General features: G+C 39.1%; 1 protein-coding gene across 1 annotated transcript; it reads left to right on the forward strand.

Annotated features, from left to right (window-relative positions):
• The first annotated feature begins 5,258 nt into the window (after positions 1–5,258).
• Positions 5,259–9,844, forward strand: LOC117713963 (cathepsin Q). The gene is made up of 8 exons (XM_034510531.1): positions 5,259–5,384; positions 5,675–5,797; positions 5,892–5,976; positions 6,010–6,071; positions 7,258–7,482; positions 7,944–8,106; positions 8,818–8,944; positions 9,745–9,844. The coding sequence occupies exons 1-8, from the start codon at positions 5,259–5,261 to the stop codon at positions 9,842–9,844; spliced, it is 1,011 nt and encodes a 336-aa protein (XP_034366422.1).
• The last annotated feature ends 3,063 nt before the right edge of the window (positions 9,845–12,907 follow it).

Raw genomic sequence — 12,907 nt, forward strand, 5'->3', positions numbered from 1 at the left:
CAATGGTTGAGTGTAAGTGTCTGCTTTTGTCTCAGTCATTCTGCTGTTAGGGCTTCTCTGAGGACAGCCATGCTAGGCTCCTGCCTGTAAGCACATTATAGCACAGTAATAGTATCAGACTTTGGTGTCTACCCATGAGATAGATCCCAAGTTGGGACCAAGAAGGTCACTGGACCTCCTTTCCTTCAGTCTCTTCTTCATTTTTGCCACTGCAGTTCTTTTAGACAGTAACACTTGTGAATAAAATATTTGACTGTGGTTTGGTAACCCTTCCCCTCCAATTGAGGACCTGTCCATCTACGGGAGGCAGATCTTTGAGTTCCCTCTCCCCATTGTTGGTCCCTTTGGTATCTGAGAGTCTCTCAACTCCCAAGCCTCTTGTAGTTTCTAGAGGGTCCCCCTCCCCAAATCCTACCCTAGAAGCTACATATTACCATTAATTCTCCTATCCCTCTGGGAATTTCTCCTGCCCTCCTCCCCATACCTGATCAATTTCTGATTCTTGCACCCTCTCCTCTTTCACAACTAAATCACCTCCTGTGTCCCATGATAACTTTGTTCCCCCTTCAAAGTGTGATTGAAGTATCTGCATTTGGACCATCCTGCTTGTTCAACTTCTTATGGTCTGTAGGTTGTATCCTAGGCATTCTCTATTTTTGGCTAACATTAACTTATTTATGGGAAGATGCCATGCATGTCCTTTTAGGTCTTGGTTACCTCACTCAGGATGACATTTTCTAGGTCCATCCATTTGCCTGTAAAATTTATGATGTATTCATTTTTAATAGCTGAATAGTATTCTACTGTGTTAATCAACCACATTTTGTTTATCCATTCTTCAGTTGAGGGACATCTGACTTATTTCCAGTTTCTGATTATTACTAATAAGGTTGCTATGCACATAGTAAAGAGGCCACCTCTTATAGATAGGCATGACACCCAGTGGAGGGATAAGAACACCAATCCACCCATAAAACTTTTGACCCAAAATTTGTCCTGTCTAAAAGGAATGCAAGGACAAAGATGGAGCAGAGACTAAAGGAATGGACAACCAATAACCAACCCAACATGAAATCCATCCCATGGACAAGGACCAGTGCCTCATATTATGAATGATACACTGTTATTTATGCAAACAGGAGCCTAACATAACTGTCCTCTGTGAGGTCCTACCCAGCAGCTGACTAAAACAGATACAAATACCCACATCCAAACATTTGACTTAAACTGGGGACTCTTATAGAGAGTTGAGAGAAGGACTGAAAGCCCTGAAGGGGATAGGAACCCCATATAAAGATGAACAAAGTGGACAAACCCAGACTCCTGTGAGCTCTCAGAGACTGAGCCACCAACCAAAACATACACAGGCTGGAACAAGGCCCCCAGCACATATGTAGCAGATGTGAAGCTCTGTCTACCTTGCTGCCTTGTTTTTCCCCAGTGGGAGAGGATGCACATAATCTGGCAGAGACTTGATGTGCTAGTGGTAGGTGAGAATACCCAGGGAGGTACTTCACCTTCTCACAGATGAAGGGTAGGGGATATGGGGGAAGGAATTTGGAGGGTGGACTTGGAGGGAAAGCAGTGTTTGAGATGTAAATAAATGAATAAATAAATATTAAAAGTCTATTGTTAAAAGCTTCTAATATTCATGGCAATCTCTTAACTGTAACATTGCCATTCCAAGAGAGAAGAAAGGAAGCACAGGGAGGACCAAAACAAGGATGAAAAACAGCAGGGAAAACTCCAGATTCTACATTATCATGTCTGATATTAAAGCATCTTTAAATTGCCAACTCCTGTAAGATTTGTTGACTACAATACCTCTCTCTCTCTCTCTCTCTCTCTCTCTCTCTCTCTCTCTCTCTCTCTCTCAGATTGGTTCCACACTGTGTTCGATGCTCTCCTCATCTGGTATCCCGTGACTCTGACATCTCAACCATATTGGAGTTTCTAAGGAATCTAGATATCACATTAAGAGCTACACACAACAGGCTGTCTTGGCTTACATGCAGGAACACATATGACACATACCTTGCATCATCAGACTTTCTTAGACACAGGAGATCCTACAACACCTTTGTTGTATGGCTGACTCTAAAGAAAATATCATGTAGAGAAAGCTGCCAACAACTTCTGCTTATTGTCAGTAGAACATGGCCCCTTCATTCAAATACATTTTCATCAGATTTCTGGAGTTTGGTGGTTTCTTTTACTGGATAACCTTTCCTTTAATTCCTTTTCACAAGTTGGAAGGTAGCTAGATGTTGTTTTTTCCCTGAGGACACCACTGCCTGTAGTCTGTGGTCTTTAAATTAATCTCCTTGAGCCCTAGATTTAGCTCCATTACAATTCCAGATGTTCTCTTCCTCCTTATGACTCTATACTTAATGAATAGAATATGGAGAAATCTGATTATCAAGAGTAAAATTCTTTCCTAGAGGATACTGCTCATGGTGCTAGTCATGCTTTCTAATAAGAAAGGTAATCAACCATACTGCACAGCTATACACCCTGAGATACAGGGATGAGTCTACTTAGTGATATAGACCTAATACCTGACATTGTTATTGAGACAACCTCAGATAAGAATTAATAATACCAGAGGGGAATCTATTACTATTATTCTGCTAAAGAGCATAATAATAACAGGTTTCTTATGGCATATTGCTATACACATATTAATAAATTTCTCAACCATCATTAAATGAGCTTCTTCATGCAGTAAATGGCAATTAACACAGAGGCCTACACCCATACAATATGAAGAGCTATACATACTTAGAGATCCTATATGAATGGGATGTCTTTATCATACCCCTTCCCACAAGCTAGGGGACCTGTGAAGAGGAGAATGCAGAAAAATTGTAAAGATGAGAGGTGATTGATGCCATAAAATTTTATTTCCAAGACAGCATACAACAGCTAGCTACACATGTGAAATCACAGAGACTGTTGCAGCACCACAAGACAAATAGCTCAAGTTAGACAAAATTCCCAAGATGAAGCAGATGGATATGTGCAAAAAGTCCCAACACTAGTCAAAAGTTTATTTACACATGATAGCTTCATGGAGAGGGAAAACATAGTTCTGCAGTGGACTGATACAAGATATGTCAATCTACAACAGGCTGCATGTTCAGCAGTGGCTACTCAACATCAATAGATTCCACGGTTTTAGTGGCCTTTTCTTTCCCTTTTTAGTAACTGAGGGAAAGAACATGATATAGTATTGATAGTAAGAACATCTGGGAGGAGTTAAGGAACTAGAAAGGGTGTGGGAAAAAATACACTGTATGAAATTCACAACAAGTTAATTAAAAATAAATAGAAAGGCTGAAGAAAGAATCAAGCAGAAGACCCACAAAGCATAGAGGGCTGTGGGGTATACAGTAAGAAATGATGTCTCTTATTGGTGTTTCAAACTTTCATAAAATAACTTATGTGATCCTTAAAAATCACCTTTCACTATTTAACCAACATTTAGCAATGACTCAAATAGTCTTAGATTTTGTGCCCATTGGGTCCTGCATGGCATAATATAGATAGATAGCATGCATTTCTTTCCTGATCTGAGAAAACCACCAAAGGCAATAATAAATGGATAAATCAAGGATGACATCTCTGTGCCATATATAATATTAAAACCTGACAATACAAAGTAAAATATGACAGTCTTTATTGTAGAATTATGTTTTTTAATGGTCCCACTTTCTCAGACCGATGCAATGGAAACTGTATTTCCTCGGGAATCTTATAAAGAAAATCACTAAACCAAAAGCAGTAACCAAATATCTACACTGACAAAAAAGAAATGATGAGGGTTAAGGTAAAAGAAGGGGAAGTAGAGGATTACAGTTTAGTTTCCAGAGAAAACTTCAAGAGAAAATCCTTCTAAATATATCTGTTTGTGGTGCTGTCAAACAATGTGTGTGCTCTTAAGGTAACCAGAATAGGTCCTGAAAATGGCAAATACAGGTGTTTCCAATTACCAGAATATTGTATAATGAAGAGGACAGGGAAGGTCATGCTTCTAGGTGGTGATTCAATTTATTCTCCAAGAGAAGACTGGGTGAATTTAATGAGACCACTGACTATGGGCACATTCATTGATACTCAGTATTGTATGGCTCGGCTTTGAATATCATTTTTTTCCTTGGATGTCATGTCTCCTAAAGATTCTCATGAGATCTATTCATGTTACACCATGACACAGGAAAAGAGCATCCCAGGGTGTGTGCTCTCAAAGTATCCAATCATAGCTATGAACTAAACATGAAATAAAATATAATGATTAAGTCCATCCAAGAGATGGTAACTAAAATATCCCATTCTAACCTTCAAGGGTGCAACACCACATACATTATACAGGAAACACAATCATAGAAGTAAAAGTATCCAGTATAATGAGATCCAAGGCCTACGGGATGGTTATCTACCTTTCTTTGAAAAGGTTCACAAATTCAGCTTCCTGCTGTCCTTAGAGGTAGCCTACAGCCAAGCCAAAGGGTCAATCAGATTATATCTCAGAAGATGCCTGAAGTCCCAGTGCCTACAGGCTTAATCTAGTCACCAACACAGCCAATCAAATGTAAGGCATGAATGAGGAGCGGGTCCAACCCTATAGGTACTTCAGATTTATAGCATGAGTGAAGAGTTGCTGGGCCACATCCTAGAAACTTACCATCCTCCAACAAGCTGAATCTCTGAAGGGATCTGAGGCAGTAGTGATCATCACAGAAAGGTAAGGCCCTGCTTGTGACTGACAGAACAGAAACTGGGCTTGGACAGGTGCTTTGGGAAACTTCAGGGAGAGCAGATCACAAGGAAGAAAAATATAACCTAAGCATCACCAGACTTCTGTGTAGGTACAGTGGAGTGGGTAGAGAAGGTAAAGAATGGTACACCAAGTCCATTCTGAGTTTATGTTTGTATAGGCTCCTCTTAACTGAATGTCTGATTCTGTCCATAGAGTTGCAGTTGGTATTTTGAAGACATCTCTTGCACATAACCCATAGATATATCCATTTTTAATTTGCAGGTACAGATGCAGAATCAGGTGATATGTCCCTATCAGGTCCGATGGGGAGTGTTGATTTAGCAAAGATTTCCACAATATTTTGAAAAGTAATTGAAGTAATAATGCAAATTATTGTATTAATCATAAATAGCTTAATTTCTCAGAAAGGAGTAAGAAGACATTTTCAAAACATAAGCGTAGTTATGTCTTCATTTCTCTTTCATATCCAGGTTGAGACATGACTCCTGCTGTCTTCCTGGTCATCCTGTGCTTGGGAGTTGTGTCGGGTGCCTCAGAGTTTGATCTCAGTTTGGATGTCGAATGGGAAGAGTGGAAGATGAAATACGGAAAGTCATACACTCCGGTTGGTATCCAGGAAAATGTTCAGAGGGTTCCCAGAGTAAAAATGTCTAGGTACATGAGAGATCCTAGGTGACACACCACAACCACCACCACTGAGAGATTGCATAATAAAAATCATGTGAGCACAGGATGTTCAGATTCTCTTTTCCTTGGAATGTAAAAGTGAGACCTTATAGTATCCTGAGATCTCTTCATTGGCCTCTAGTCACCTGCAACAGAAAGTCTACAAGGTCAGCCTGTGCAGGAGTTTAAATGGAATGAATTATTATCTTCCATTATATTCTCATCCAGGAGGAAGATGTACTGAAGAGAGCAGTGTGGGAGGAAAATGTAAAAAGGATTAAACTGCACAACATGGAGAATTCCCTGGGGAAGAATACCTACACCATGGAAGTAAATGACTTTGCTGACATGGTGAGTGTGACATGGATTGCTTCACACTGTGTTTTCTTTAGTGCTTTACATGGAGTCTTTTCTTTAATAATCATTTATACACTTTTTCTTGAAGACTGATGAAGAGTTCAAGGACACGATAATTGGTGTTACATTACCAGTTCACAAAACAGCGAAAAGTCTCTGGAAACGTGCACTGGGTAGTCTTTTTCCTAACACTTGGAATTGGAAAGATGCTTTGCCCAAATTTGTTGATTGGCGAAATGAAGGCTATGTGACTCCTGTGAGGAAACAGGTATGACAGTGTCACATACCATTCTCTTCCTCCTCCTCCTCTTCCTCCTCCTCCTCCTCCTCCTCCTCTTCCTCTTCTTTCTTCTTCTCCTTCTTGCTCCTCCTCCTGCTCCTCCCTTTTTCTCCTCCTTCTTCATCATCATCATCTTTTTCTTTATCTGCTGCTCTTCTTACATTTTGGTTTTTTTTGGTTTGTTTGTTTGTTTGTATACTTGCTAGCTTGCTTTGTTTGAGACAGGCTTTCATGTTTTAACATCCCTAGCTTCCTTGGAGCTCATTTGAAGAACAAACTGACCTTGAATAAACAGAGATCTTACTGCCTGTGCCTCCCAAGTGCTCCGATTAAAGATATGCACCACCATGCCAGGCTATGCCAACCTTTTTTAAAATTTTTTTTTATTGGATATTATGTTTACATTTCAGATTTTATCCCCTCACCTCATTCCTCCCACCACCCAGGAACCCTCTATCCCATTCCCCCTCCTGCCTCCACAAGGGTGTGCCCCCATCTATCCTCCACTCCCCTCCCCACCCTTGAATTCCTCCCCGCTTGGTGTTCAGCCTTCCTGGGATCAAGGATCTTCTCTCCCACCCATGCCTGACAAGGTCATCCTCCACTAAGTATACAGCTGAAGACCAGCTGGGAGCACAAAGGGAGGCACACACCAATGCCAACCTTCTTAAACCACATGAGTCTCAAAACAGCAAACGTCTATGTATTCAAACTGAATGTGAAGGGATTTGCAGTTAATTTTTTAAATAACATTTTTCTTCTTTGAAATCTTTGTATGTTTTACAGTGTATATTGGTCTTTGCAGTGTGCCACACATAATCTCCAACTATTAGTTTCTCCTTTCACTGTAGAACTCATGACCCATCTATTGTCATTAATAACCCATAAAACCAATAGCTTCTGCTCAGATGTTCGTGTGTGTGTGTATGTGGGTTTGCCTGTGTGTGTGTGTGCATGTGCATGTGCGTGTGCGTGTGCGTGTGTGTGTGCATGTGCGTGTGTGTATACTGGAGCAGGTGCATACTGCCTGCATCTAAGTTCTCTAGGAGACTGGACATTCCTTTCTATGGACCTATCAACTGTCAGTTCTCCATTTCATTATTTATTAGTCTGTCTATGTTGTTTCTTGACTTAGTATTTGTTTATAGATGACCATATTTTCTCCTCTGCTTAGGGAAAATGTAGTTCTTGTTGGGCTTTTCCTGTGACTGGTGCCATAGAAGGACAAATGTTTAAGAAAACTGGCAAACTGATCCCACTGAGTGTACAGAACCTAGTGGACTGTTCTAAACCTCAAGGCAATAGAGGCTGTCATTGGGGTACTACATACAATGCCTTCCAGTATGTTTTGCACAACGGAGGTCTGGAGGCTGAAACAACCTATCCATATGAACGAAAAGTAAGTGGGCTTCCTAAGTTGTCATTTCAGCTCAGCTTGTAGTGAGTGACAATTGTAGAGATAATACACTATCTTCAGAGCTCACATTACATGGTATAATCTCTTTGTACACTATCAGTGTTGTTATGTATTGTTTGCTTAAGATTTTGGTGTGATGATATCAGTATACCCTGTTTTTCCTTTTGTGTACTTGGATAATATGAAAACAGCTATACATTTACTTAAGAACTCTGTGGCACACAATTTTCTTATGATTAGGAGGAACTATTGATTGTTAATGAAAATAAAAGAACTCATTTTTAGTTCCTAATCATCCAGTAATATTTTATTTACCATGATTATTTTTTAAAACTCCTTACTTGAGTGTGTTCATTTGCAAAGTGCAGAATGATGTGGTTCTGTCTCTTGCTTCCAGACAATAGGTGGAAGTAACTGAGGTTCTACTTCTTTTTCTTTTAAAGGAAGGACTATGCAGGTACAATCCTAAGTATTCATCTGCTAAAATCACAGGATTTGTGGTCCTCCCAGAAAGTGAAGATGTCCTAATGGATGCTGTAGCAACTAAAGGGCCCATTGCTACTGGAGTTCATGTTGTCTCCAGTAGTTTTAGGTTCTATAAAGGAGGTTAGTATATTTCCTTCCAGATATGAAAAAAATATGTGATATCCTTATACCATGACCACCTCTTGTATAAACTATATGATGTGAATGTTTTGAGTTTCTGGATTTTACTCATCCTCACATAATATTTCTAAGTACTGAATTTCACCTTATATTATCCTCCACATAAAAGTTAATATGTTATTATTAATAAAATTTATTGGCTAACTAAATTTTCAACTCTTCTCACTTTGGTGGTAGTTTTATATACTTACAGAGACAGAATATCTGAAATCAAACTATAACAGAATCTTTATATTAAGTAATTTCTGTCCTATAAGTTTAACATGACATGAGATTCTAGTAACAAAAATGTGCAATATTAAGAAGTCATCTCATATGCTTATAGACCACAATACAAATATCACTACTTTGGATTTACTCAGTTTTCAGTAAAGCCATATATATGCCTATGTACACACACACACACACACACACACACACACACACACACACATACATATATATGTATACATATATACATATATATTCTTTTTGTATATATGTATGTATATATATATATATATATTCTTTTTGAACAATTCATGAAGCTCATTATTCCAGTGAAGTTTATATAATTCCAGAGATCCTTTAAAATGCCTCCCTGTTGTTGGTGTCAGTGCTCACTGTCATGTATTCTTTGCATCTTATGTCAGCTTCCATTTTATTTCTCAGGTGTTTATCATGAGCCAAACTGCATCGGTTCTGTGACCAATTCTGTGAATCATGCAGTTCTGGTGGTTGGATATGGATTTGAGGGAAATGAAACAGATGGCAATAACTACTGGCTGATCAAGAACAGGTATAAATTCCCCCAAAAAATCTGTATTTAAAATTCTAGCAGCTATAGAGATAGTTTAGTGGTTAATGGCCTAGATGAACAGGGAGTTCATGAAGAGAATAAAGATTGCAGTCAGTATTTTGATACACAGCCTAGAAAATTTTGACCCAATTAAGTTGAGCAAAGTTTATTCTTGTTTTTTCACGTACATGTGTGAGGTCTGCCTATCTTCATGTCTGTGTGTACATATGTGTGTGTGCAAGTGCTTCTGTGTAGAGCACCAATTTTAACATCAGTTGTTTCTCAATCATTATACAACTTCCATACTGAGGCAGTGTTTCTGGCTGATCTGGGAATTGTTATTTACTCTAGCTAGCCAGCTTGCTACATATAGACCCTGTGTCCATGTCCCCAAAACATTTATTACAGGTACACTACAATGACAAACTGGCTTTTAAATTGCCCTTGGAGTTGATCTCCACTCATTAAACTCTGAGTTACCCTATATAACTCTATGAACTTACTACCAGTATACTATTGTGAAATTTCCATTCTTACTCTGGTTTCTAGAATATCAATGTTATGTCAGTGCCATTACTTTTGTCATACTTAAAACATGTTTTCAGTTCTCATGCATATATGGGTAGAAATTCCCATTCTCTGCTGTAGTTTTCACATCCTATTTGAGGCACCTCTTGATACTCAGGAGTAGATCTTTTGCTTTCTCTAATACTGCTGTTATGTTGGCCTCTTGCCAGTAATAGTAATATGTCTATCATGTGTTATTATTTATACTAATTGGAAAAAATGATTTCTTTCAGCTGGGGTAAACGATGGGGATTGGGTGGATATATGAAGATCGCCAAAGATAGGAACAACCACTGTGCAATTGCTTCACTTGCCCAATACCCTACTGTGTGAGCAGTCTGGTGTTCTAAAGGAAGCACGTGGCATGAGACTCCATTTCCAGAGGAGTGCCATCCACTCCAATGGATGGTCTTTGATGAGTATGTTTAACTCTTGAGTCCCACGAAATTCACATTGTCTTGTGAATTCTGGGAGCTTTCAAATATTTGACATGAGCACTGTAACATTTGTTTTCACTAATGAATGCTCATGTTTCCTAAAGTAACTTTATTTTCACTTTTAATGCTTGTACAAATAAAATCCTCTAAAACTGAAAAATTTAAGGATAATTTCTAGCTTCTGTATCTTTTTATGCAGCCATTATTTGTGGTACAAAATGCAATTTATCTTCAAGTTGAGATTGAGTGTTAGTCTGGTATTCAGGAGAAAGGGTGTGTAGATCCTTTGTGATGGATGTTATCCATCATTGGCTGTTGTTTAATTATAAATTTCTATCCACCAGAAACCCTTCTCTGAAAGACTATATGATAATTTCTGAATTGGACATTTTTAGCTAACACAAATTCACCCACTATCAACTCGTGGCCCCTCCGTGCAATGAGAGGTCACAATGTGCTATTGTTTTGAGTTTGGCTGTAGCTCTTCCTTCTCTATGACTTCAACCATGCATTAGGTTCCAATAAGCCCAGCAACGCTAATACAATAAGCTCTACTAAATGCATCATAGCAGAAGCACAGACATAGGCTTTAAGATAGCCTCTATACATGTTATAGAGCCCCTTATAAGAGAAATGAATGAATTAATAAAGACAGAAAAAACAAAGAAAATGGATAAAATAGTTAAACACCTGAGAATAGAAGTAGAATAATAAAGAAATTTTGAACTGAAAGAATCCTGGAAATGAAAAATTTAGGTATTTAAACATGAACCTCAAAGGAAATCTCACCAACAAAAGATTAAGGAGGGAAGAAAAATCTTTTTTATTAAATTTTTTGCTTACCTTCCACAAGATTTAAAAAGCAAGAATTAATGCACGTACTCTCCAAATTATACTACAAAGTAGGAACAGAAGGAATATTGTCAGTTCATTTTATGAGGTCATAATTACCCTGAAAGCTAAACCATATAAAAACCTCAAGAAAGAAAAAGTGACACACCAATTTCCCTATGAACATAGAAGCAACTCACTTGCAAATCAAATCCAAGAATTAGATGCAGGGCTGTTTCAGAATATGTAAATCAATAAATGTGATCGAATATATAAACAAACTGAAAGGTAAAAGCCATGTGACCATTAAATCCAGATAAGAGCTTTAATAATAATACTCCTTTTCATTAAATGAAGAAGAGGATGAAGAAGGAGGAGGAGGAGGAGAAAGCACTGGATAGATTATATATATATATATATATATATATATATATATATATATATATATATGTGTGTGTGTGTGTGTGTGTGTGTGTGTGTGTACACACACACATATATATGGAAATCTATCAGTGTAGTTCACTATATAAACAAACTCAAAGGAAAAAAAACACAGGATCATCTCATTAGATTCTGAAAACACTTGTAACAAAAGACAACACCCCTTTATGCTGAAAGTATTGGAGAGAATAGGAAATAGGCCCATACATAGATATAATAAAAACAATATACAGCAAGAGAATAGCAAACATCAAACAAAATTGAGAAAGGTAAATGGAGGGAGGATTGTGGGAGGGGGTAACAAGAGATGTGAGGCAATTAGAGGAATATAAATTTAATAAGAAGGTTACATTATAAAATTTGCAGGTAGATGGAAATAGAAAATTATTCTGAGTCAAGGATCTCCAAATAAGAAAGATAAATATCTCATGTACACATTTATCATGGATTTTAGCTGTTAAGAACATGATATGCAAGCTGCTATTCATAGAAACAAAGATGTTAGGGTAGTGTAATGTACTGGGGTTGGGCTAGATATCCATAGGAAGGAAAAGTATATATAGATATTGATGGGTATAGGACTATGAAATACAACCTGGTTTCTGGTAGAGCACAGGATAGAAACCACCAGAGACCCTGCTGGTGACCCCACAGTCTCCTTTGCAAGAGACAGCAGGCATTTTGCCATGCTTCCAGACTCCAGGCTCCTGACAGAAGGCTGCAGCCTTCCATAGATTTATGTCCTTTAGTCATGTAGGGCAACAACCCTACTAGACCCTCCACAAGTAGAGGGTGTTACTACAGGCCACAGAGCTTCAAGACATATCTCCATATTAATGAGGTACCTAAAGGCCAGAGGGTGTAGCCAATTAAGCATTCCTTCCCAGACCCTCCTCCCTGTAAAAGATATTTAACCTCAGGCCTGCCCTGAGAAAACTGGGGTACAGTATCTAATCTATTTGTCACAATGACAATAAACATCTTAAGACCATGGACTGTTTCTCTTCTTTGGGATCCACCATGGGGAACAGTGGAGCAGGTCTTCACCTACAGAGCCACTGTCCAATCTCCTGTAGAAGACATCTCTGCATTCCCAGCCTTGGTGACCACTAACCCAAGCAAGCCAAATGAGCCACTGTGACTAAACCAAGAACTCTTGTCCCCTCAGGACACAGCCAGAGTTTCTCTCCTGTTCTCATCCCTTTGGATGTAGGCCAATCCAATCCATCTACCCCCACTTTGTTCTCGGCTCCCTTGTGGCTCTAAGCAGTCCCTGGAGGCCCAAGAGCCTGTGAACCAGCTGGTCCCTAGCCACCTTTTGGCCCGGGGACCCTCCAACCAACTCTGGTGGGCTCCAGAGACCTCAGACTGCAATCCCTTACCCACCACCCAAAAAGCAGGATTCCCCCTATGGCTTGACATAGCCTGATGCCTGCCCAGCTCCTGCATGGGGAGAGTACAGTCAAACATTCCTTGCCTCTGCCCATCTTCAAGTCTATAGTTCTAACTCTGATCATACTGTTCAAGCTACTTCACACTTGTCTGGCTACCACATGCTTGCAAATTGTGGTACCTTCCACTGAAGGCTGACCATGCAGCTACCAGGCCCCTGGCTCATTTCCTTTGCCTATGCTGCATGGCGTAGTGACAAGCCAGTGTCTATGTCCTTGCATGTGCTAAGCACCAG

This window comes from Arvicanthis niloticus, chromosome 8 (genome assembly GCF_011762505.2).
Source record: "Arvicanthis niloticus isolate mArvNil1 chromosome 8, mArvNil1.pat.X, whole genome shotgun sequence".
Classification (NCBI taxonomy): Eukaryota; Metazoa; Chordata; class Mammalia; order Rodentia; family Muridae; genus Arvicanthis; species Arvicanthis niloticus.

Bases quoted from the DNA above. Each gene is read 5' to 3' on its own strand.
- LOC117713963 (XM_034510531.1), top strand. From the start codon at position 5,259: ATGACTCCTGCTGTCTTCCTGGTCATCCTGTGCTTGGGAGTTGTGTCG. The intron at 5,385-5,674 runs GTTGGTATCCAG...ATTCTCATCCAG, and splicing joins ACGGAAAGTCATACACTCCG to GAGGAAGATGTACTGAAGAG. The intron at 5,798-5,891 runs GTGAGTGTGACA...TTTTTCTTGAAG, and splicing joins TAAATGACTTTGCTGACATG to ACTGATGAAGAGTTCAAGGA.